The sequence below is a fragment of the Panulirus ornatus genome, chromosome 36 (assembly GCF_036320965.1).
Source record: "Panulirus ornatus isolate Po-2019 chromosome 36, ASM3632096v1, whole genome shotgun sequence".
Classification (NCBI taxonomy): domain Eukaryota; kingdom Metazoa; phylum Arthropoda; class Malacostraca; order Decapoda; family Palinuridae; genus Panulirus; species Panulirus ornatus.
The window spans coordinates 3,898,006-3,925,531 of NC_092259.1; the positions used below are offsets into that span (position 1 = coordinate 3,898,006).

Consider the following 27,526-nt stretch of genomic DNA (forward strand, 5'->3'; position numbering starts at 1 on the left):
GGTAAAGGCAAGACAGAATGGGCAGAGTGAAAGCATAAATGAATGGGAGAGATTTTAATCGTGTAGTGATACACTGTGTCTACAGACCCGATATTTTCAGCAGAGTACACTGTGGGAAGTGAATCCTACACCAAGAGTTGACAGAAAGCATACAAATACAGTCATTTTGTGATTTATTATTAATGTCTGTGTATGGGAACCAACCAACATTTTCCACAGTTTCCCAGTCTTTACAAAAGCATGTTGGCTAGTCCATAGTCTTGACAAAATGACCATCAATCCTAGGCATACAAAAATGAATACAGTAGTATCTAATTTACTCTGTCTCTAAAGAATAAGCTTATCTCTGCTGGAAAGTACGTATTACCATTTGGTTCTCACCACAGTTTAGAAAATCTTTTGGATACCCTGACATTTGAATGATCTACTAGAAAGGAAGCACTGGAAAAGAACACATTTTTCATGTATTTCATACCTAATGCACAAAATGTTGAGCAAATTATTTTTCTTTTAATCTTCAGTATGAAATGTTATAAAAACATTTAATTTTGTTTAAACATCCCACATCAGAGGCTCTGCTTTTGGTATATTATACTTAACAGCTAGAGAGTGGATTTATGCAGCCAAGTCCACTTCTCATTGGTTCCTAAGGATATCTCACTAAGGCAAGAGAGGCAATTAGGTATTAAAAAAAAGGCTTGTCACCCTTATACTATAATCATCTTACAAATTTGGTTAACAGTTATCAGGTATTTTCTTTGTGTTATTCTTAATTACCCTTTCCTTCACTTTTTTACTTACCTTTAACTTTTGTGATTTATTGCCTTTTTTTTACTTACCTTTAACTTTTGTGATTTATTGCCTTTACTTTTCATAGTCTTTATTCTCTCCAATTTTAGAAGTCTCAGCTTTATTAACTTTCTTAAGCTGGGAGGCATCCACCTGCTTATGAGGATGCAAAATGTTTGAACCGGAATCTTTTAACAGTTTTTGCTTCAAACACTTACTACACTGCTTTCTGATCTTTTTACACAATTTACACTGCTGCTTCACTTTATTCTTTGTTTCCATCTTCTTTGTTTCCCTTCCAGTTTTTCTGGTGTTCTTTGTTTCCTTTCCAGTTTTTCTGGTGTTCTTTGTTTCCTTTCCAGTTTTTCTGGTGTTCTTTGTTTCCTTTCCAGTTTTTCTGGTGTTCTTTGTTGCCTTCTTCTTTGTTTCCTTTGAAGTTTTTCTGGTGTTATCTTTTTGGAGTAAAATTTTTTTCACATCCTTTTCTAACTGCAACTTATTTCCTTTCTCTTTCTGGGTTGCCTTCATATCTTCAGATATAATATCTTCATTCTGAGCTATGTTTTTTTCCTGAAGGTTAGATGCTTGCCAATTTTTTTTTGTTCCTTTTTTTGATTCTGTTCCATCATTCTGATTTACTGTTTCTGTATTTTTCAAACTCTTAAGACATGAATTCCGATATTGTTTGGCAAATTTCAAGATCTCGTCAAGTTTCTCCAAAGGAGGATCATAGACCTGAGCAAGAGTATGCATAATATTTTGACACACTGTTTCAGGAACTTTATGATTTTTCTGACTTAACTGTATATCCAATTCTAGCTTATGTAGGTGTTCATAGATATATTTTCCTGGTCCATACCTTTCTCGGCCAATAACAACACGAGCTACTCTCCTCAAATTTTTCTTTGCAATACGTGTCTCTGAGATACCTAAATGATATCTTTTTAACTTTTTCTGATAGGTTTTAAGCTTAGATACACTATCATTTATAGTTTCTTGGTAAAGATCTAGCCGTCTGATATTACGTCTTAAATTCTTTATAACAGTCGTCTTCTTTCTGCCTAGTTTATTCAGGAACTTAAAACTCCAGTCTGAGGAAGCAATCTGATTATCAGCACTGCTGTTATTTTCTTTTGAAAATGTGTCAGGAGGCATTCTCATATCATTTGTCTTCAAATTCAAATCCTGGTTGTTTTCTTTTGAAAATGTGTCCAGAGACCCTATGATACTGAAACTGAACCCCTTTCTGATTCTGGATAATTGCTTGAAGAATTCTTCATATCCCTCAACACTTTTACGTCGCAGGAGAATTTCAACTATATCTTGAGCTGCAGACTTAGCTTCACTGTTTCCAAGCATCATGACCTGAAATATATTTCACAAATCATTATCTTATTTACTGCAAGTCTTTCCCAAGAGAATGGGGAGGATCAAGTACAAGAATACTTACAGGGAAGGGGGATGCAATAGTATCATTCATGCCTAAATCCCTATTTCCAAATCCACTCCCTTTTCAGTTGCCTTACTTTGATAGATATATCAGCATCAAGACTGAAACTTACAGTATACGACCAGTCACCTGATAAATCATTATATCCTAAAATTATCAACTGTGCTATGAAAGAAGATAAAAAACTTGATTTAACCTGTGTTTTAGGGATCAATTTGGTAAACATGCACATCTTCAATGCAGAGAAGATACTTTCTTGCGCTGACCTCCTCCCCATATATTTCCAATCGTTGTTAATGTATTTCTTGTAAAAGTATAAGTATATTGTTAGTCATTCTTTTAAGAAGCCATATTTCATATTTCAAATAACAGCATATATACTTATAACCACACAAATTCCTCTTTTAACTGATTTAACAACAACAATCTGAATACAATCCAGGATATATATGAGTATCAAAAGAGGTTTATCCTTAATATATATTTTTCCTATAAAATCTGCTTATTTCACCTAGCTATTCCACATCTAATACATTATCATTAAACACACTATGTTATATGTTTGATGGCTCCTGTCTGTTCTATTCAATACAAATCTCTTACCATCCTAAATGTTCAAGCCCTGGTATATAAAAACCTCTCTTGCTCACTCCTTCCATTTCCCCAGTTTCCCCCTTTCCTTGTACCCTTTAGTCCCAACACCTTATAACCTCTAAGACAATCTCCCCTTACATATCATCTTCACATATCTAAACCATTCAGCACTTCCAGGTCAGCTGTCTGTCAAACTATGTTTACTACTACTACTATACCTCTTTCTTACACTCTCATTCCTTACAAAGTGTATCTGCCTCATATATCTTCCATTCTAAGTCTGAAACTCTCATCCTGACAACATCATAGGGGCTCCTGTGCCTTTCAATGCAACCATCTTTGCCCAGACAGACACTGACATCTTGCAAACACTTTCAATGTACCCAGGACCTCTACTCTGTGACATACTTCAGCCCTTACAGACCCATTCATTGCTATGTTTCCCCCCAGGTACTTAAGGACTGCACTTAATGTACATCCTTCTATTTCAAATTTACACTTAAATCATCTTACCCCTGCAACACATCATTCCTCTCATCTTTATACTATCACACATTCTCCCAAACTCCAGACACCTGCTTATGGAACTTTCTCAGTTCTGCTAAAAGCACATCATCTGCAAACTTAAAAATTTACCTCCTAGCCCCACACCAACATCCTGCAGACCTATCTTGACCTTGAACTATTTACCCTTCTCCTTACCTACTTGTGTACATGCCTTATTCTCCCTGTAAAAATTCTTCACTGCATTTTATAGCTTTCCTCCCACACCATAAATTTATAAATTCCTACACAAGAAGTCTGTGTCAACCCTATCATATGCTTCTCCAGGTCCATACATACCATACACAATTCCTCTCTTTCTCTGGGAATTTCTCACAGCAAACACCTAGTCCACATATTCTCTTCCTCCCCTGAAGCCACCTTACTCCTCTGTAATCTGATGCTCTATGCATGCCACCAACCTCTCAATCAACACTCCCAATACACCCTAACAAGTATATTCAACATACTTATACCTCTGTAATTTGAGCAATCACTTCTGCTCCCTTGACTTTATATGAAGGCACTATACATGCACTCTGCCATTCTCAGGTACTTCAATTTGGGCCAACAAACAATGAAATCCTGGTTAATCAATTAACATTATATCTCCCTCTTTCTTGAGAAATGAAACTGCATTCCCATCCACTCCTGCTGCCCTTTATTACTTCATCTTATGTAGCATACACCACTCCCTATTTTTTTCACCAAATCATCCACCTTGACTCTTGCTCCACATATCACCTTCAAACATACCACATTCATCACCCTAATCAAGTTATTCAAGTCCTTCAAAAAAATCGCTCCATCTCTTCTTCACCAATTTGCCTGCTACCACTTCTCCATCTACTCTCCCTCACTGACACTGCCATTTGTTCTCTTGTTCTCCTCAAACTATTAATCTCCTAAAACATTCTTGTATTCTTCCAGAAGTCTGCTGATACTCTCTCACCCCATCTCTCACTTGGCAACTTTTCAGCTTCTGTACCTTCCTCCTGAATTCTTTCACTATCTTTTGAACACCCTCCAATCACTCACAACAACTCCATGCAGGTACTGTCCATACAGCTCTTTTCTCTTCCACAAGCAATTTAACTTCATGATCCACTTACTACAATTTCTCATACATATCCACCTTCTACATACCACACACATCCTCCAAAGATGAAAACACTGCTTCCTGAAATACCTTCTACACCTTATTCACTCGTTTCATTTACTCTTTACTTTACTTGGTACTCTGTACACGGACCTCTTCTTGAAGATTGCTCACTGTGACCACTTCCCTTCCCAACATGTCATTTCTTCCTTCCTTAAGCCACAACAAAATTTCACACAGGCATCCAGCCAAACAGATAAGAGATTTATGGGTTCTGATCCCATTGAAGCCAAGTGCTCTCTCATTTGCTCAAAGGCATCCAGGTGGGAAATATGAAGATGTAATATAGTAACGGACAAATTGTGGGGATACTCCTGCAATTATACCGATAGTCCATTGTATCTGAGAGCAGTGGTGGAGGTGGTGAGAACTTTACTTTCAAAGTCTTATGGACAGTACACTCTTATGGATGAAACTTATCTATTACATACACTGCACATTATTTACAAAAATTTGCATGTAATTTTTTTCTCCAAGGTGCACAACTTTGTTCTAGGTAGTCACAGCTTAACAAAGTGGTGCATTTTTGCCATTCTTACATCTTATTTACATTATCCAATGCAGAGAGCTCTTGCTGTTTTATACAAAATATATGAACCCACAAGAATTTAAAAGTTTTAGAATACATCCTTAAACTAAAGGCTTTTATTGCTTAAACAGCAGGCACAGTCTAGAAACTCCATCAAGCAGTAAGAGGGATCTATCATCTACGAAATGATAGATTGGTATTCAGAGGAAACTAAAAAATACTCAAAAAGTTATATTATTACCTTTGTGCTGGCCTGTTCCAATGCCAAATGCCAAGTGTGCGCACAGAGTGGATGTGAGTGATGTGCAAGACACTCCAGGTAAGACATGAAAATGTGTAGATAGTTTCTTTCTTTCTATTGTGCTTGTATTCCAAATGTATTCTCATTTTATATGCAAGTATAATGCTGGAGAGGGGACTGTAGTTTTGGAGCATTATGAATGACTGCTCCTAGCACAATTTTGCTGATCCAGGAAACAGCAATTAAGTACAAAAGAAAAGGAAAAGATTTAGAATTATTATATCTTTTATCCTAACATTCAAGGTGAGGGAGATTGTGTGGCAAGTGTGGGGAAGATATTGAAATGTTTGCTTCTTTCTTTACACAAAAGACTTTAATTGCATAAACGATACTTCATAAAAAGGCACAGCACAGGTAGTAAATAACATAAATACAAGTAGAAATGCAACATCTTTAACCAATAAATAAATGTGAATACATGAATGGCTGGAAAATGAGGAGGATAATGCTTTTTTCTTTGGAAATGTTTTGTGTGCTGTAGCGATCATCTGTTCCTCAAGTATTTCACAACCCCAGGATTAGAAAAAGAGAACTAGATGCAGTTATTATGTAATTTCTTCTACAAGAGTGAGTTCAATGTGCCTCCTTCCCCATGTAATCCCATTACGATATTTATTTCTCATGTTTCATTGTTCTTCACTTTAATCACCAACTAATATTAAGGGTGGAAGGCGAGAACATTAGCTTAGAAAGCAAAAATGGGTATGTTTGAAGGAATAGTGGTTCCAACAATGTTATATGGTTGCAAGGTGTGGGCTATAGATAGGGTTATGTGGAGGAGGGTGGATGTGTTGGAAATGATATGTTTGAGGACAATAAGTGGTGTGAGGTGGTTTGATTCAGTAAGTAATGAAAAGTTAAGAGAGATATGTGGTAATAAAGAGTGTGGTTAAGAGAGCAGAAGAGGGTATATTGAAATGGTTTGGTCACATGGAGAGAATGAGTGAGGAAAGATTGGCAAAGAGGATATATGTGTCAGAGGTGGAGGGAACGAGGAGAAGTGGGAGACCAAATTGGAGGTGGAAGGATGGAGTGAAAAAGATTTTGAGCTATCGGGGCCTGAACATGCAGGAGGGTGAAAGACGTGAAAGGAATAGAGTGAATTGGAACGATGTGGTATACCAGGGTTGACGTGCTGTCAGTGGATTGAACAAGGGCATGTGAAGCGTCTGGGGTAAACCATGGAAAGTTTTGTGGGGCCTGGATGTGGAAAGGGAGCTGTGGTTTCAGTGCATTATGCATGACAGCTAGAGACAGTGTGAACGAATGTGGCCTTTGTTGTCTTTTCCTAGTGCTACTTCGCATGTTTGCATGTGTGTGGGGGGAGGGGATTGTCATTTCATGTGTGGTGGGGTGGCAACGGGAATGAATAAAGGCAGCGAGTATGAATTATGTACATGTGTATATATGTATATGTCTGTGTATGTATATATGTGTACGTGTGTGGACGTGTATGAATATACATGTATATGTGGATGGGTTGGGCCATTCTTTCGTGTTTCCTTGTGCTACCTCATTGACGCAGGAGACAGCGACAAAGTATAATAAATAAAAAAATATCCTCCAAAGGACTGAAGTCATTCAACAATATACATATTTTATATGGGATAATTAAGTTAGCATGACCTCTGTGTAGACTGAGGTTATAGAGTTACTGGGAAGAGCACAATTCTTATGCTTTGAATTTCTAGAACTGGATGAGGCCTTTATTGGTTGATTATCTTATTTTTTTTTTTTTTTTTTTTTTTTTTTGTCGCTGTCTCCCGCGTTTGCTAGGTAGCGCAAGGAAACAGACGAAAGAAATGGCCCAACCCACCCCCATACACATGTATATACATACGTCCACACACGCAAATATACATACCTACACAGCTTTCCATGGTTTACCCCAGACGCTTCACATGCCTTGATTCAATCCACTGACAGCACATCAACCCCGGTATACCACATCGCTCCAATTCACTCTATTCCTTGCCCTCCTTTCACCCTCCTGCATGTTCAGGCCCCGATCACACAAAATCTTTTTCACTCCATCTTTCCACCTCCAATTTGGTCTCCCTCTTCTCCTCGTTCCCTCCACCTCCGACACATATATCCTCTTGGTCAATCTTTCCTCACTCATTCTCTCCATGTGACCAAACCATTTCAAAACACCCTCTTCTGCTCTCTCAACCACGCTCTTTTTATTTCCACACATCTCTCTTACCCTTACGTTACTTACTCGATCAAACCACCTCACACCACACATTGTCCTCAAACATCTCATTTCCAGCACATCCATCCTCCTGCGCACAACTCTATCCATAGTCCACGCCTCGCAACCATACAACATTGTTGGAACCACTATTCCTTCAAACATACCCATTTTTGCTTTCCGAGATAATGTTCTCGACTTCCACACATTCTTCAAGGCTCCCAGAATTTTCGCCCCCTCCCCCACCCTATGATCCACTTCCGCTTCCATGTTTCCATCCGCTGCCAGATCCACTCCCAGATATCTAAAACACTTCACTTCCTCCAGTTTTTCTCCATTCAAACTCACCTCCCAATTGACTTGACCCTCAACCCTACTGTACCTAATAACCTTGCTCTTATTCACATTTACTCTTAACTTTCTTCTTTCACACACTTTACCAAACTCAGTCACCAGCTTCTGCAGTTTCTCACATGAATCAGCCACCAGCGCTGTATCATCAGCGAATAACAACTGACTCACTTCCCAAGCTCTCTCATCCCCAACAGACTTCATCCTTGCCCCTCTTTCCAAAACTCTTGCATTCACCTCCCTAACAACCCCATCCATAAACAAATTAAACAACCATGGAGACATCACACACCCCTGCCGCAAACCTACATTCACTGAGAACCAATCACTTTCCTCTCTTCCTACACGTACACATGCCTTACATCCTCGATAAAAACTTTTCACTGCTTCTAACAACTTGCCTCCCACACCATATATTCTTAATACCTTCCACAGAGCATCTCTATCAACTCTATCATATGCCTTCTCCAGATCCATAAATGCTACATACAAATCCATTTGCTTTTCTAAGTATTTCTCACATACATTCTTCAAAGCAAACACCTGATCCACACATCCTCTACCACTTCTGAAACCACACTGCTCTTCCCCAATCTGATGCTCTGTACATGCCTTCACCCTCTCAATCAATACCCTCCCATACAATTTGCCAGGAATACTCAACAAACTTATACCTCTGTAATTTATTTTCAGGGTTTATATAAAACTAGAGGTTTTGCCTCTTTCATCTTTTTTGGTAGAAGTACATGAAAGTTTCTTTTGATGCTTATTTGTTGTTTCCCAACATAAACGAGATAGCACCAGAAACAGATGAAGAAACAGCATTCTGTTTGCTCATATCCACTCTCCAGCTGTCATGTATAATCCATCAAAATCAATGCTCCACCTTCCACAGCCAGTCTCTAGAAACCTAACAGTGGTTTCCCCTGACCACTTCACATACCCAGGTTCTTCATCCTGACATATCAACCATTGTGTACATCACACCAATCTGCTCTATCCCATGCAAGCCTCTAACGCTCCTGCATGTCCCAGCCCATATAACTCGTATCATCTTTCACTCCAACCTCCCAACTCGTCCATGGTCTCCCCCTCCTCCTTATTCCCTCTACTTCTCATGCAGATATCTGCTTAGTCAGTCTTCCTCATTCATCCTTTCCATATGTCCAAACCAATTCAGCACACTCTGCTCAGCTCTTATCAAACGTCAGCTTATAACCACTCCGCTCTCTTATACTGTCATTCCTTACAGAATCAACACTCCTCACACCACATATTGTCCTCAAGTATTTAATTTCCAACACATCCAACTTCTGTACTTTTCCATTAAGGACACCTTTATACAGGTATTTAAATATATCTTTTAGTTCACTGCTTATAATAATGAGAAAGATGTAGAGTTTTTGACTAATCATCCATTACCCATTCGCTGAGACACTAATTTTTGTTACTTCCCACACTGATTCATAAAGTGCAGCAAATTACAGGTAGTGGAAAGGGAGATGTGTGTATGTTCATAGGGGACTCTAAATCTGCATATTACACCTGCCTAGGTGTACAGTACAGTCATATGTATTAGGAGGTCAGCCATCACAGAATGATATTTTTTTCCACATCTTAATATTTTTTAAAAATTTCTGAAGATTTTCTACTATTTATACTGTATCCATCCTTTAAACATCCAGAACACATCATCCAAGAGCTAAAAAGCAATTTAATTGCTTCTACATCAATAGTTTACTGCAGTATTGAGATTTGTCCACATTGTCTTGGAAGAAACCAAAAGGCCACAAAAAGACAGTAGCTGAATTAATGAATAACAGAAACTCCTTTTCCTCTGAATATAATTACATACCTGAGAATGAGAAACTCCTTTTCCTCCGTATATAATTACGTACCTTGGACTGACCGTTGTTGGTGACTATCCGCATAACTGCACCAGAGAACCTCTGTATTTCCTTGATAATCAATCCTTTTGGTCCAATAATTTTCCCAATCTCATTATTCTTTACTGGAATCAATTGTATATCTGGATTCTGGTTTGCAGTAAAAAGAGAAAGTGATAAGATAAGCAAGTTTACATTTAATCAGATATAAGTAACTTAATAACATAAAATGAAGAATCTGAAAAACTCTTTCTCTCCAAAGTGGAGTCTCACAAGCATGAAGGACATTCTATTGTATATCTTCATGAAATTTGGGTTAAAACTATTCAACTCTGTACTTTCGTAAGGAACCAATGGCCTTCTTCATCCTTTGATTATCACTCAGCACAGACTCTGGCAGTTTGTTATTTTGGACCTGCCCTGGAACAATCACATACAAATTACAAGGTGAAATCAGTGAACCACTAAGCAAGCAGCTTAGAATAGACAGAGTGTGAGTGTCATGCCAAAAGTGGTCACTGGGTTCATGAAAAGCTTTTATAAGAATAGAGAAGGAAAGACAGGGTTGGGTAAGAAACCCATGAAAAATGCTCAAGGGACACAGCTTAGGAGATAAAAGGTTTTCTATTTTTATAACTAATTTCTCTCCTCTGTAGTCTGTTCCACTAATGTGGGATGAGATGTATCAGAAATCTGCATCCACATTTGCATATGTGGAACATCCGCATCATTTTTTAAATCTGCATCCGTGTTTTTGACAATAAATATCCGCATGTACGATCTAAGAAACATCTGCATCCTTACAACACACAAAGAGGATGAGGTTGATATACAAAAGAAGACTGAAAAACAAGATCTGGCAGTGTTGAGCATTTCTCATAACTCCGTGATAAAGTATTATGGGGAGCTGGCGTGAGTCACATGAGTCACCATGCACTGACCGCAGTGTAGAGGAGCTTGCCTCAGATAGGCAGTGTGTCACTCAGTCACACTGCTTGAAGTGAAATAATCAAGTTACTAAGCCTTACTGGCTCTCTTTTTTATGTACAATGGCATCAAGAAACTGTCGAGTGTGGAAGTACTTGTGGAACAACCAAATAACTTAGTGCACTGTCTTGTGCACAAAAGATTATTCTCGAAAGGGATGTGGAACTATACCTTTGAAAAATCATTTGAAATCAATGCACAAAGAACAGTTTGAAGAGTTAAGCATAAGAAAGAAAGAAATGTTAGATGAGAAACTAAAGACAGAAAAAACTCCTTTACAAAAAGTGGTCCGACATTAAGCAAAGAAATGTTGAAGAATTTTTATGAGTGGAAAACTGTGGGATGCTTCTAACTTTAAATCAAAGAAACTGGATAAGTGTGCGGCAGAAATATTAGAAATGGATGATTTACCAATCAGTCATGTTGAGGACATGGTGGCAGAAGCTGCTCCACAATACAGGCTAAAGCAGAGAAACTTTATTCCTCAATGATATGTAATAACATGTATGAATATGTTTTCAATGAAATAAAAGGACTCATTGATGTAGTGAAGTAGGACGGCAAGATTTCCTCACAACGGATGTGTGGTCAAATACCTCAGCAGGTGTTTCACTGCTGAGTCTAACTGCACGTGCTATCAATAAGGACTTTGAAAGAATGAACTTTGTGTTAGGTGCTGAACCACTACAAGAACAGCACACAGGAGAGTATATTTCTAGAAAGTTTGATTTGTTGAAGAAGTGGGACATTTTTATTATAAATGTGCAATGTGTTTTGTGTGATGCTGCAGCAAATATGAAAATAGCTTTATTCCTGTCAGGTGTCAATGATTTGGATTGTGCTGTGCTTAAAACACACCAAGTTGTTAAAACTGGAATATCATCACAAGATGAAATAGACAAGATAATTCAGAAATGTCACAACACTGCTACTCATTTTCATCACTCAGTGATGGCACAAGATGAACTGAAAAACAATTCAGGACAGCCTAAGCAAGAAGCCAAGCTATGTGTAGTCCATGATACACCCACAAGGTGAAACAGCACCTCGCACATGTGGAAAAGAACACTAGAAATAGAGGAGTCACTATGTTTGTATGCTGTTACCAATTCCAAAAAAGCAAGTCACCACCAATGAATGGTTAATAATGTCCAAATAAGCAAATGCTCTAGAACCTTATGAATATATCGCAAAAAGATTGAGTTTTGGGCTCTGACTCGGATATCGAATCAATGATTGAGTCACTTCAAGATAAAAAATCAACACAGTAAACATCATGAAACAAACAATGCGAGCTGATGTTGAAAAAAGATTTTCCTGGTTTGAAAATGAAAATCTGTACACAGGTGCAACATATCTTGATCCAAGATATAAAAGTAAATTCTTTTCCTCTTCTCACATCACTGATCAAGTGAAATCATCAGTTGCTAGACTATGTGAGGAGCTGACTCAGCAGAGCACCACGGCAAATGAAAATGAAAAACCAACCAGAAAACGGAGATGACAAAACACAAACAATTAACACAACCAACACCCACCTATAAAACATGTGCAGGAAGGAAGAGTGCAATGGAAGATACTAAGAGGTATCAAAAGGAAAAGAGAGACAATGGAACAAGTGAAGACAGTTTGTGATTGTGGAAAGAAAAGATGAGAATCTACCCTAATTTGGCAAAGGTCACTTGCTATCTTTGCTGTCCTCCGAGCAGCATTCCTAGTGAGCAGCTATTCTGTGGTGCTGGCTTGATCTTTATTTATTTATTTATTTTGCTTTGTCGCTGTCTCCCGCGTTTGCGAGGTAGCGCAAGGAAACAGACAAAAGAAATGGCCCAACCCACCCCCATACACATGTATATACACACACGTCCACACACGCAAATATACATACCTATACATTTCAATGTACACATATATATACACACACAGACACATACATATATACCCATGCACATAATTCACACTGTCTGCCTTTATTCATTCCCATCGCCACCTCGCCACACATGGAATACCATCCCCCTCCCCCCTCATGTGTGCGAGGTAGCGCTAGGAAAAGACAACAAAGGCCCCATTCGTTCACACTCAGTCTCTAGCTGTCATGCAACAATGCCCGAAACCACAGCTCCCTTTCCACATCCAGGCCCCACACAACTTTCCATGGTTTACCCCAGACGCTTCACATGCCCTGATTCAATCCACTGACAGCACGTCAACCCCGGTATACCACATCGATCCAATTCACTCTATTCCATGCCTGCCTTTCACCCTCCTGCATGTTCAGGCCCCGATCACTCAAAATCTTTTTCACTCCATCTTTCCACCTCCAATTTGGTCTCCCACTTCTCCTCGTTCCCTCCACCTCCGACACATATATCCTCTTGGTCAATCTTTCCTCACTCATTCTCTCCATGTGCCCAAACCATTTCAAAACACCCTCTTTTGCTCTCTCAACCACACTCTATTTATTTCCACACATCTCTCTTACCCTTACATTACTTACTCGATCAAACCACCTCACACCACATATTGTCCTTAAACATCTCATTTCCAGCACAACCACCCTCCTGCACACAACTCCATCCATAGCCCTCGCCTCGCAACCATACAACATTGTTGGAACCACTATTCCTTCAAACATACCCATTTTTGCTTTCCGAGATAATGTTCTCGACTTCCACACATTCTTCAAGGCTCCCAGGATTTTCGCCCCCACCCCCACCCTATGATTCACTTCCGCTTCCATGGTTCCATCCGCTGCCAGATCCACTCCCAGATATCTAAAACACTTTACTACCTCCAGTTTTCCTCCAATCAAACTTACCTCCCAATTGATATGACCCTCAACCCTACTGTACCTAATAAAATTGCTCTTATTCACATTTACTCTTAACTTTCTTCTTTCACACACTTTACCAAACTCAGTCACCAGCTTCTCAGTTTCTCACATGAATCAGCCACCAGCGCTGTATCATCAGCGAACAACAACTGACTCACTTCCCAAGCTCTCTCATCCACAACAGACTTCATACTTGCCCCTCCTTCCAAAACTCTTGCATTCACCTCCCTAACAACCCCATCCATAAACAAATTAAACAACCATGGAGATATCACACACCCCTGCCGCAAACCTACATTCACTGAGAACCAATCACTTTCCTCTCTTCCTACACGTACACATGCCTTACATCCTCGATAAAAACTTTTCACTGCTTCTAACAACTTGCCTCCCACACCATATATTCTTAATACCTTCCACAGAGCATCTCTATCAACTCTATCATATGCCTTCTCCAGATCCATAAATGCTACATACAAATCCATTTGCTTTTCTAAGTATTTCTCACATACATTCTTCAAAGCAAACACCTGATCCACACATCCTCTACTACTTCTGAAACCACACTGCTCTTCCTCAATCTGATGCTCTGTACATGCCTTCATCCTCTCAATCAATACCCTCCCATATAATTTACCAGGAATACTCAACAAACTTATACCTCTGTAATTTGAGCACTCACTCTTATCCCCTTTGCCTTTGTACAATGGCACTATGCATGCATTCCGCCAATCCTCAGGCACCTCACCATGAATCATACATACATTAAATAACCTTACCAACCAGTCAACAATACAGTCACCCCCTTTTTTAATAGATTCCAATGCAATACCATCCAAACCTGCTGCCTTGCCGGCTTTCATCTTCCACAAAGCTTTTACTACCTCTTCTCTGTTTACCAAATCATTTTCCCTAACCCTCTCACTTTGCAGACCACCTCAACCAAAACACCCTATATCTGCCACTCTATCATCAAACACATTCAACAAACCTTCAGAATACTCACTCCATCTCCTTCTCACATCACCACTACTTTTATCACCTCCCCATTAATGCCCTTCACTGAAGTTCCCATTTGCTCCCTTGTCTTACGCACTTTATTTACCTCCTTCCAGAACATCTTTTTATTCTCCCTAGAATTTAATGATACTCTCACCCCAACTCTCATTTGCCCTCTTTTTCACCTCTTGCACCTTTCTCTTGACCTCCTGTCTCTTTCTTTTATACATCTCCCACTCAATTGCATTTTTTCCCTGCAAAAATTGTCCAAATGCCTCTCTCTTCTATTTCACTAATAATCTTACCTCTTCATCCCACCACTCATTACCCTTTCTAATCAATCCACCTCCCACGCTTCTCATGCCACAAGCATCTTTTGCGCAATCCATCACTGATTCCCTAAATACATCCCATTCCTCCCTCACTCCCCTTACTTCCATTGTTCTCACCTTTTTCCATTCTGTACTCAGTCTCTCCTGGTACTTCCTCACACAAGTCTCCTTCCCAAGCTCACTTACTCTCACCACCCTCTTCACCCCAACATTCACTCTTCTTTTCTGAAAACCCATACAAATCTTCACCTTAGCCTCCACAAGATAATGATCAGACATCCCTCCAGTTGCACCTCTCAGCACATTAACATCCAAAAGTCTCTCTTTCGCGCGCCTGTCAATTAACACGTAATCCAATAACGCTCTCTGGCTTGATCTATGATGCAAAATATAAGTGACTTTAAGCAGAAAAGACAGAAAAACTTTTGTTTATGAGGAAAACTTGCCTGCATATCTTGAACTTTAAATACTGAATGATGAAAGAGCAGCTGTTAATAGATTAGGAGTTAAGTTAACCACTTTCAAAAGGGTGAAGGTTGGAAAGTGGTTGGTGTGATGCATGATGAGATGGGTTCACATCCAGATAACACAAATTGTGTGGCTGAAACTCCTCATAACAAGAAGAAACTACAATCACATAGTACTTTGTAATGAAAGTAGCTGCCCTTTGAAAATTATTGATATTCTATCATGAATGAATAATTCTTAATCTATTAAAATATATGAGAAAATATCCTGAAAACATCCACATCAGCAAGAATGTCTTAATCTGACGTCTGCATCCGCACCTAACAGAAACTGATATCTGCATCTGCAAAATACGTAAGCATGATATCTGCATCCATGAATATGAATTCAGACATCTGATACATCTCTAATGTGGGAACATACCCACATGAAGGAAGAGAATTTAGAAAGAACATTTAGATAAAATACTAACCCCAAAAGTGAAAAGAAATATCTTCATTGGTGATTTGGAATCCCAAAGCTAAGCAGGACTGATACATAATATCTGGCTGAAGGTACTGACGACAAAAGTGCCAAAGACTCCTTTTTCTTCACTTGTTCCAGTGAAAGGTTTCTGAAGAAGACCAAAGTATAGGATAATTTCATCATTATATGCTTTAGCTAAAACCTCAAGGTAACTGAATAAAGTGAGTTTTTTTGACTCATGTAGAGGTATCATTCACTGAAAGGAGTTTAAGTTCGCATGGAACACAAATAAATGATCCCCTCAACAATCACTGGTTTAATCCAAAAGTTTTGGTTTTGCTCATCAGAGACTGTCATCAAAGAGAGCAAAATTCTTGTCTCTGGATATAATGTGTAATTCACTTGCTATTCCTCTATAGCTGAAGCCTATAAAGAAAAGTTTTTATAAGAGAATGTTGAGTAACTCAACAGCCAATAAAACAAAAGATAGTAAGATATCTAGGATTTCTGAAGTCTCCCACTTGGGAATCCATAGAGAAGTAACCAATCTTCTCATAAAAGAAGTTTATCCCCAAATGGGCCTGTTGGATTAATACCAAAACCCAAACATGTGGCTTCTTGAAAGGCACATAGGCAATAGTGTTACAAGCACTATTCTATGCAATAAAAGGGCTAAAGAAGGCTATAAGCGCAAGGCCTCAGTCACCACATTCTTCTAAGAAGGACTGAAAGACTTTCCTTGCTGACTGATACTGTCTTTGAGTGGAAGAGTGAATGTTATGTAAAAGTTCATCTATTAAATGAGTTTTAAACCTCTGCATATCAAAGCTTTTGATAAAATGTGTGTACATAAATTCCTGCATCCAAGAATTGAAGTCAAGGTTCTGTTATAAAACCTGAGGAATATGGCAAGCTGCAGGGGTCTCTGGTACTAAGTTTGTTTGTACACTTTTGGGTTACCATCATTAATAAACCACAAAAGGATTTTTAACCATAAGATGTACTAGATGAAAAAGATATAGCTTGTTCCAGAAATTCCAATCCCAGAACAGTGCATCTGTTGCAATTTCCCCATACTGTAAATACATGTCAGCAATAATGCACTGGTCTTAGTGACAAAGGGAACCACCTAGGGTGCTACTACTTACTGCTTCTACCCTACAGGCATTTCTGTTGACAATGTGTCTGATCTACATAGGGCATCTGTCCAGATACAGTATACTCCCTAGAGATAAGAGGCTTGGACAGAAAGGTCTTTGAAAACAGCTGGGGAGAAAGGTCTTTGAAAACAGCTGGGGAGATAATCTTTTCCATTAGCTCTACAAGAGGCAGGACTTCTAAGAGCTTTTATTCAAGGGGTAGTGGAAAGCCAAAGCATTTTACATCAGAAATAAAATTTGCATTGTCGACAGGGGACATTCTAGATGAGAAACCATTTGTTGATATGACAGAAATTTGTACCTCCTTACAAGGGCTATGACATTGTGGGTTTTCATAAATAGCATTAATTCACTGAATATCTATTAATGCTATTAATTATGATAATCAGATCTATCTGGAATAGTGACAAGTTAAATGAGGAACCTCTGTATACCACAATGCTCTAATTCATTTTATCACGCACACACACCTCTAACCTTTCTAAATGCTAAGGCCCCAATAACTATGACTTTTACATTAAGTTCTTCCATCTCTTTTCAAGTTGTTCTCTTGCTCCCTTCGCTTCTGACACATATATCCTCTTATACAATATCTTTGTTCCTTTTCAAACATCTAAATCACTTCAGGAAATCCCAGTATGCTCTCTCAATCATACTCCACTTCCTATCACACCTCTCTCTTGCAATGTTATTCCTTAAGTGATCACACATCCTTAAGCCATACAATATTCACCAACTTCATTTCTTTTGAATTTAAGGCCCAAGCTATATGTCCACACAATCACATTGGGACCAAGATATCTTCGAACATACCCATCTTTGCCCTAGTAAACAGTGACATCTTCCATAATCTTTATGACCTGGTGTATGTTTTCTTACTTTTTCAAAGTGACACACCATTTAAATTACTCCTATACCATAATGAATGTAATAGATTAGGTGTGAATATGGACACAAGAAAAATATTTTCATATTTAGTATACTTTGTTGCTGTCTCCCGCGTTAGCAAGGTAGAACAAGGAAACAGACGAAAGACTGGCCCAACCTACCCACATACACATGTGTATACATAAACGCCCACACACACACATACACATATACCTATACATTTCAATGTATACATACATATACATACACACATATACATATATACATATGTTCATAATCATACATGCTGCCTTCATCCATTCCTGCTGCCACCCCACCACACATGAAATGGCACCCCCCTCCCCCCCACATGCATGCGAGGTAGTGCAAGGAAAAGAAAACAAAGGCCACATCCATTCACACTCACTCTCACACTGAAACCACAGCTCCCTTTCCACATCCAGGCCCCACAAAATTTTCCATGGTTTACGCCAGACGCTTCACATGCCGTGGTTCATTTCACTGACAGCACATCGATCCGGTACACCACATCATTCCAATTCACTCTCTTCCTTGCATGCCTTTCACCCTCCTGTATGTTCAGGCCTCAATCACTCAAAATCTTTTTTCATTCCATCCTTCCACCTCCAATTTGGTCTCCCATTCACCTTGTTCCCTCCACCTCTGACATATATGTACTCTTTGTCAATCTTTCCTCACTCATTCTCTTCATGTGACCAAACCATTTCAATACACCCTCTTCTGCTCTCTCAACCACACTCTTTTTATTACTACACACCTCTCTAACCATTTCATTACTTAATCAAATCACCTCATGCCACATATTGATCTCAAACATCTCATTTCTAACACATCCTCCCTCCTCCGCACAACCCTATCTATAGCCTATGCCTCACAACCATGTAACATTGTTGGAACCACTATTCCTTCAAACATACCCATTTTTGCTCTCCAAGATAATGATTTCGACTTCCACACATTCTTCAATGCTCCCATAACCTTCGCTCCCTCCCCCACCCTGTGACTCGCTTCCACTTCCATGACTCTATCCGCTGCCAAATCCACTCCCAGATATCTAAAACACTTCACTTCCTCCAGTTTTTCTCCATTCAAACTTACCTCCCAACTGAGTTGTCCCTGAACCCTACTGAACCTAATAACCTTGCTCTTATTCACATTTACTCTCAGCTTTCTTCTTTCATACACTTTACCAAACTCAAGTCACCAGCTTCTGCAGTTTCTCACCCGAATCAGCCACCAGCGAACAACAACTGACTCACTTCCCAAGCCCTCTCATCCACATCCGACTGCATATTTGTTCCTCACAAATATATAAAGTATACAATTTTCTTCAATCATAAACATAATCTCTTATCATCTCACCTTATTCTGAGTTCCTTCTGTGTTTACATTAAATGATCCATTTACTAGAAGGACTGGACTGGAGTAACTAAAAATGGATTGGGGAACTTGTTGGTATAAATGATGCTCATGCTTAGTGGGACAATCATGTCCAAAGTGTCCTCTCTGAGCACAATTGTAGCAAAATCTTTCCTTCAAAGGTCGACTGGTGGTTTCCAAAGGAGTGCAGGCTATTAAACCAGATGTCTGCAACAAGATGATTTGAAAGATTACATCTTTTTCTAAAAGGAATGTACTATTTTCCTGACTTTAAAAACAAAATAACACTTCCCTTAACTACTTATGCTTTAAATGGACCATATGGTATAGTTATCATTTACCAATTGATACACTGGAAATATTAGGATGAAAAAAGGTAGTTTGACCAAAAATTTAAGGGGAAAAAAAATTGAATGCATAATACAAAAGCACCGAGTGTCATTTTCAACTGAAAACATAAACTTAAAAGAAAATTTCTTGATACTGCGTTAGTGAGGTAGTGCAAGTAAATAGACAAGAATGGCCCAACCCACCCACATATGTATGTATGTAAACACCCACACACGCACATTTACATACATATACATTTCAACGTATACATACAAGTAAATACACAGACATATACATACATACACATGTACATATCCATACTTACTGCCTTCATCCATTCCTGTTGCCACCCCGCCACAGCGCTAGGAACAGACAAAAATAAAAAGCCACATTCGTTTAAACTCAGTCTCTAGCTGTCATGTGTAATGCACCGAAACCACAGCCCCGTTTCCATATCCAGGACCCACAGACTTTTCCATGGTTTACCCCAGACGCTTCACATGCCCTAGTTCAAACTACTGACAGCATGTCAACCCCTATATGCCATGTCATTCCAGTTCACTCTATTCCTCCTACTGTCTGTTCAAGTCCCGATTGCTCAAAATCTTTTCACTCCATCCTTCCACCTCCAATTTGGTCTCCCGCTTCTTCTTTCCTCCACCTATGAAACATATATCCTCTTTGTCAATCTTTCCTCACTCATTCTCTCCATGTGTCCAAACCATTTCAACACACCCTCTTCTGCTCTCTCAAACACACGTTTTATTACCACACATCTCTCTTACCCTTTCATTACTTACTCGATCAAACCACCTCACACCACATATTGTCCTCAAACATTTCATTTCCAACACATCCACCCTCCTCCCCACAACCCTATTTATAGCCCATGCCTGACAACCATATAACATTGTTGGAACCACTATTCCTTCAAGCATACCCAATTTTGCTCCGATGAAGTTCTCGCCTTCCACACATTCTTCAACACTCCCACAACCTTCGCTCCCTCCCCAACCCTGTGACTCACCCTCTGCTTCCACGATTCCATCCGCTGCTAAGTCCACTCCTAGATATCTATAACACTTCACTTCCTTCAGTTTTCTCCATTCAAACTTACCTTCGATTAACTTATCCCCCACCCTAGTGAATCTAATAACCTTGCTCTTATTCACACTTACTCTCAACTCTCTCCTTTCACACACTTTACCAAACTCAGTCACCAACCTTTGCAGTTTCTCACCCGAATCAGCCACCAGTACTGTATCAGTGAACAACTGACTCACTTCCCAAGCCCTCTCATCCAGAACAGCCTGAAATTTTTTTGCATACAAAAGATTCTCTGATAAATAAGGATTATAATACTCTATAAGCTGACTGGGGGATAAGTGATGAAGTTTCAGGAGGAGAGGTAGGTGTGTGGACCACATGTTCATTTAAAGAATGTGTGAGAAATATTTGGAGTAAGTATAGCTATTGCTGTTTTTGAAGGTGATAAAGCTCTGTTAGCAAAATCCAGAGAGAAATCCCAAAGCTGGAGATAGAATCTGGAGGGTGTAACTCGAAAAAGTTGAGAGTAAACAGAAACAAAAATGGGGTAATGAAGTACCACAGGGGTGCAAGACAAGATGGTTTGATGTTAACTTTAAATAGTGGACCAAGCATGCTTTAAGGACTTAACAGAGTGGACATGAAGCCACGGGGGGTTGAAGGGAGTTACAGGGTAGAAACGTGGCTCAAGGAGAGAGTGGTTGGAGAAAACTGTTTGAAGGGCATATCTGAAGGTCTAGTAATCCTGACGGTGTAGATGCGAATCTTGGACCCTGAATGCAAAAGAAAGGAAGAGGATGAAAGTGCTGAAAATTAAATGCTTCAGGAAGATGTGCCATCCATTTACCCCTTTTGTTCTTTCATTCTCCTAACACTATTTACCGTCCACATTTTCTTACTCTTTCTGTATAGAAATAAGTGCACACACACAAGAAAATACCTTCAGATATTCCTATTATATGCTACTATCAAGAGCAAATAAGGGTCTCTCCCACTGTTAAGAGGGTGTGGGAAAAAATTCTGCTTTCCTCAGTGCAACCACCATTATTATGAGGCACTGTCGAACCACATGTTATGTCCATGATGATCCCATGTATAAAATGTGAGACTATTTGGATGTTGGATGATTGTGAGGACAAAGATGAATAAAATAAGATATATGAAGAAATGTGTGACAGTAGTTTTATCAGGATTATGTAATTAAGAAGAAGGCCAACAATGAAAGGCATCACCACCATCCTTGGCAAGGCTATTCTCCACATGGTAAAACTATGTAATCCTGTGGTCATGGAGAACATTGGCAAAAGATGATACTAAATAACAGGCTATTCCTAAAAATAAAAATCCTCCAACATCCTCCCACATTTTTAGTATGAAAAGTGTATAATTTCTATTTCATGCTTCTACTCGGTTTCTCGCCACAGCAAGGCTGTGCCTGGAACAGATAATTAAGCCTTACAAGAAATTTCCTTGCTTGATACATTCCTTTGCTCTTTTTCAAAGGTAATAATGGAAGTTGGGGGATTTCCAGCTCCCTGCTCCTGCATCTCAAGGCTACCTTTTACAAGCAGGATACATATATGTAGTATTCTTCTTCCCTATCTACACTAAAGACTCTTGTCTTTCATACCTGTTCAATATTTTCTGCATGAGTGAGGAAGCATCAGCAACAAATGAATGAACCACAAAGTAAAAATCCTTACTCAGCTCTTTCTTCTTTTCTTTCTTGTGAAAGCTAATACATAGAAAGTATTCTTTCTCTCCTGTCCCCAGAGATAAGTGTAGTATCTTTGATCACATTATTCACTACCACTGCTGTGCCTATGTATAAAATAAAGAGTACACTGAGAAACGAAATGCAAGAAAAAGAAGAAAACCTCCAATATTCCTTTCCACAAGTGCCAGTAACTATCCCTTATCAATCATTTTTAGTGTGTGCAGTGTGATATTTCTACATATACTCATTTTCATAACCACTGATGTGCTGGTTTATGTAATAAGAGTAGAGTAGTTCAAGAAAAATAAAGGAACATCTTCCTGTCCTAACTTTATAAGGAACTGTCAGATGTGTCAGTCATACTCTCTCCAACCTTTACTCAGCAATGGACCAAGTCAACATGGAGGTATATAAGTAACTTTCTGATTGTTTTCTCTTAACTTTTGCATTTGGTATGTTCCTCCAGGCATGAGAGATTCTCATTGGAATTCAGGTTTAGGACCTTCCGATCCTCAGTATTTCTAATGCTGGCCTTCCTCACCCTTCACGAAATACTCAATGATGGTAACAGCATCTTGCCTATTTTGGGCCTGCTTTTCAGCTAATCACTTACCATTACAAGGATGACGTCAGCTACAGGCTAAATCTGTTGCTCACAATTCAGAATTCTCTACGATTCCATACTGTCAAGATGCTTGCAGCAACCAGGCAAGCTATTTTCATCCCATGGATCAGTACCCCCTTTCTTTTTTACTTTTACCTTTTAGTTGATTTAGAGAATTGTGCAATGTATGTGTATTTCACTTTATAAAAAAAAGTGGGAACAGGAGCCCTGTGAGAGGTGCTCACCCTCATTAAAGCCTGAATGTGCTTGGATGTAACCAAGATGTTACGAAGAAAGAGAAACACAGTATGCTTGGGAAGAGGGACCTGAATAAACTAAGCTCAAAGGAGGGAGTGGGGGATGGTTAGGTAATGTCCAAGGAGTAAAATCTGGGGTTACCATTAGACCAATAGCAAAGGAGTTGAGAGATGAGTTGTAGGAATGTAACAAAGAGTGTAAGAAAGCATGCTTCAGAATGATGTGGATGAGAATGAAAATGGATGATTAGAGTTGGATAAGTGTCAGAGTATGAATTCAATAGTGAGAAGAGATAAAGAGAGGCAATTGTTTTGGGAAGAGATAAGTGTGTGTCAGTATTTCTGATGCAAAGAATCAAATACAGGTAGATGATTTGAATGCAACTGTGGGTAATGTGACAGCTAAGGGTAAAACTGATGGTTTATGGGGTATCTCATGTGAATGGAAAAGATAACATCTGTAGCTCTGTGCTAAAAAAGGATTGGTGTTTGGGAATACCTAGCTTAAAAAAAAAGGGACATTAAATAAGAGTACATACCTGCATGGGGTTACACCTCAACAGGAATGATTAGATTCTATAATAAGTGACAAGTGTGTAAAGGAAAAACTCTTGGATGTAAATGTGCAGAAAGGGGCAGCTGGTGGTATATCTGCTCACTTTTTGGTGGTGACGAACATGAATATTAACAGAGGCTTTACAAAAGGAAATGACATGTATGGGATGAGGGTGGTGCAAGTGAGTAATCTTGGAAAAGAAGCTTGTGTGCATAGGTACCAGGAAAGATTGGGTAAAGAATGGCATTAAGTGAGAGTCAGCAAAACTTAGGTAGTGGGAAAGGAATGGAAGGTACTCACAAAAGCATTGCTTATATGTGTGGGTAAAGTGTGTGGCATGCAGAAGTTGAGATGTGGGCATTTGAGAAAGGATAGCAAGTGGTGGGGTGAGGAAGTTACACTGCTAGTGAAAGACAAAAGAGAAGTGTATGGGCAGTAACTGCTGAGGAGTGTGAATCACTAGCAAATGTACAAGAGAAAGCTGCAAGAGGTCAAAGAGGAAGGTGCAAGTTGTGAAAAAGAAAACAAAGGAGAGAAGGGGAGAGTGTTGGCAAACTTCAATTGGAATAAGAAAATAATTTGGAGGGAGGTGAAATATGTGAGGAAACTAAGAGAACAAGTGGGAGCATCATAGAGAGGAGCAGATTGGAAGTAAAGATGATGTAAAGAGATGGAGTGAAAGAAAAGATGGGTAGTGATCATGATGGTGTTGTATGGATGAGATGTGGACCCTACATGAAAAAAAATTGTATGTTAGTGGATGTATTTACTTGAGTTTGCATGAGAAAGACATACAACAGGAGGCCTGATTGGCCCACAACTGGGTTGTTTAGTTAAACAAACAAAAAAAGTTTAACTTGAAAATTTAATTCTGCTCAGCAGTTTTTTGAGCCTCACAGACTCCACAATGCTCCCACTAGCCTTCTGGTGTCCCTGTTACTGCTGTCATTTATACAGTTTATTTCTGGTGTTTTTCTTAAGAGTATACCTGAATTTATAAAATATTTGTCTAAATGACTTTTGAAGGTATTTATAGTCTTAGCATTCACTCTACTGAGAGTAACATATTACAGAGCCCAATACACCGATTGGAAAAGAAGCTTTTTCTCAAGTCCATAATACATCTTTTAGCTTTGAGTTTTATTCTGTTTGATCTAGTAACTGTATTTTCTTGTACTTCAAGATGCTTTTGATTTCTTTATTGACCCTGTTCAGAATTTTGAACACTTGGATTAAGTCACTGCAGTCTAAGTTTTTTAAGGGAGAAGAGATCCAGTCATTTTAGCCTCTCTTCGTATGCCAGATTTCTAAGGGATGGGATCAATTTTGACGCGTATCTTTGTACCTGCTCTAATTTTTCCTCATCTTTTTTATAGTTTAAGGACCAAAACTGGATTGCATATTCAAGGTGTGGTCTTACTAGAGAATTATAAAGTGTGAGAATTGTTTCTGGTGTCTTGTATTCTATGTTCCTGGCTCTGAAACCTAACATTTGGTTGCCTTTTTTCCTTGCTGCTTGACACTGTTTAATGTACTTAAGATTGTTCCTAATGATAACTCCAAGGTTCTCTTCTTCATTTACTTAATTTAGAGAGTTTCCAAATAGTTTGTACTTGATATATATATTCTTGTCACTTAAGTGCATAACTTTACATGGTCTACATTAAATTTCATTTGCCATCTGTCTCATCACTCTGCAAGTAAGTTAATATTGATAAACTTCGAAGTACCGCATTCCTCAAATGTGGTAGAAAGCGACTAAAGGGGATGGGAGCGGGAACTAGAAACCCTCCCCTCCTTGTATTTTAACTTTCTAAAAGGGGAAACAGAAGGAGTCACGCGGGAAGTGCTCATCCTCCTCGAAGGCTCAGATTGGGGTGTCTAAATGTGTGTGGATGTAACTAAGATGAGATAAAAGGAGAGATAGGTAGTATGTTTGAGAAGGAACCTGGATGTTTTGGCTCTGAGTGAAATGAAGCTCAAGGGTAAAGGGGAAGAGCAGTTTGGGAATGTCTTGGGAGTAAAGTCAGGGGTTAGTGAGAGGACAAGAGCAAGGGAAGGAGTAGCACTCTTCCTGAAACAGGAGTGGTGGGAGTATGTGATAGTGTAAGAAAGTAAACTCTAGATTGATATGGGTAAAACTGAAAGTGGATGGAGAGAGATAGGTGATTATTGATGCATATGCACCTGGGCATGAGAAGAAAGATCATGAGAGGCAAGTGTTTTGGGAGCAGCTGAGTGAGTGTGTTAGTAGTTTTGATGCACGAGACCGGGTTATAGTGATGGGTGATTTGAATGCAAAGGTGAGTAATAAGGCAGTTGAGGGAATAATTGGTGTACATGGGGTGTTCAGTGTTGTAATGGAAATGGTGAAGAGCTTGTAGATTAGCGTGCTGAAAAAGGACTGGTGATTGGGAATACCTGATTTAAAAAAAAGATGTACATGAGTATACATATGTGAGGAGGAGAGATGGCCAGAGAGCATTATCGGTTTACATGTCAATTGATAGGCACATGAAAGAGAGACTTTTGGATGTTAATGTGCTGAGAGGTGCAACTGGAGGGATGTCTCATCATTATCTTGTGGAGGCGAAGGTGACGATTTGTAGAGGTTTTCAGAAAAGAAGAGAGAATGTTGAGGTGAAGAGAGTGGTGAGAGTAAGTGAGCTTGGGGAGGAGACTTGTGTGAGGAAGTACTAGGAGACTGTGAGTACGGAATGGAAAAAGTGAGAACAAAGGATGTAAAGGGAGTGGGGAAGGAATGGGATGTATTTAGGGAAGCAGTGACGGCTTGCACAAAAGATGCTTGTGGCATAAGAAGTGTGGGATGTGGGCAGATTAGAAAGGGTAGTGAGTGGTGGGATGAAGTAAGATTATTAGTGAAAGAGAAGAGAGAGGCATTTGGACAAGTTTTGCATGGAAATAAAGCAAATGAGTGGGAGATGTATAAAAGAAAGAGGCAGGAGGTCAAGAGAAAGGTGCAAGAGGTGAAAAAGAGGGCAAATGAGAGTTGGGGTGAGAGCATCATTATATTTTAGGGAGAATAAAAAGATGTTTTGAAAGGAGGTAAATAAAGTGTGCAAGACAAGAGAACAAATGGGAACATCGTCACTCCCCACGTGACTCCTCCTGTTTCCCGTTTTAGAAAGTTAAAATACAAGGAGGGGAGGGTTTCTAGCCCCCCACTCCCGTCCCTTTTAGTCGCTTTCTACGATACGTGAGGAAAGCATGGGAAGTATTCTCTCTCCCCTATTCTCTCTCTCTCTCTCTCTCTCTCTCTCTCTCTCTCTCTCTATATATATATATATATATTTTTTTTTTTCATACTATTCGCTATTTCCCGCGATAGCGAGGTAGCGTTAAGAACAGAGGACTGGGCCTTTGAGGGAATATCCTCACCTGGCCCTCTTCTCTGTTCCCTCTTTTGGAAAATTAAAAAAAAAAAAATGAGAGGGGAGGATTTCCAGCCCCCCACTCCCTTCCCTTTTAGTCGCCTTCTACGACACGCAGGGAATACGTGGGAAGTATTCTTTCTCCCCTATCCCCAGGGAAATATATATATATATATCTTTTCTTTTTCTTTCATACTATTCGCCATTTCCCGCATTAGTGAGGTAGCGTTAAGAACAGAGGACTGGGCCTTAGAGGGAATATCCTCACCTGGCCCCCTTCTCTGTTCCTTCTTT

At 39.3% G+C, this 27,526-nt stretch overlaps 1 protein-coding gene across 2 annotated transcripts in view; it reads right to left on the reverse strand.

Moving 5' to 3' along the window:
• Nucleotides 1-39: 39 nt before the first annotated feature.
• The window catches only part of LOC139760262 (uncharacterized), a 56,227-nt gene continuing 28,740 nt past the window's right edge, over nucleotides 40-27,526 (reverse strand). Inside the window, exons 5-7 of one of the 2 annotated variants that reach the window (XM_071683201.1) lie at nucleotides 19,312-19,536; nucleotides 9,809-9,946; nucleotides 40-2,154 (exon numbers count right to left, since the gene is read on the reverse strand). In XM_071683201.1, the coding sequence (XP_071539302.1) occupies nucleotides 865-2,154; nucleotides 9,809-9,946; nucleotides 19,312-19,536 (1,653 nt within the window). In that variant the 3' untranslated portion in view covers nucleotides 40-864. The remainder of the gene's footprint in view (nucleotides 2,155-9,808; nucleotides 9,947-19,311; nucleotides 19,537-27,526) is intronic. The other variant, XM_071683200.1, reaches the window with a different exon arrangement.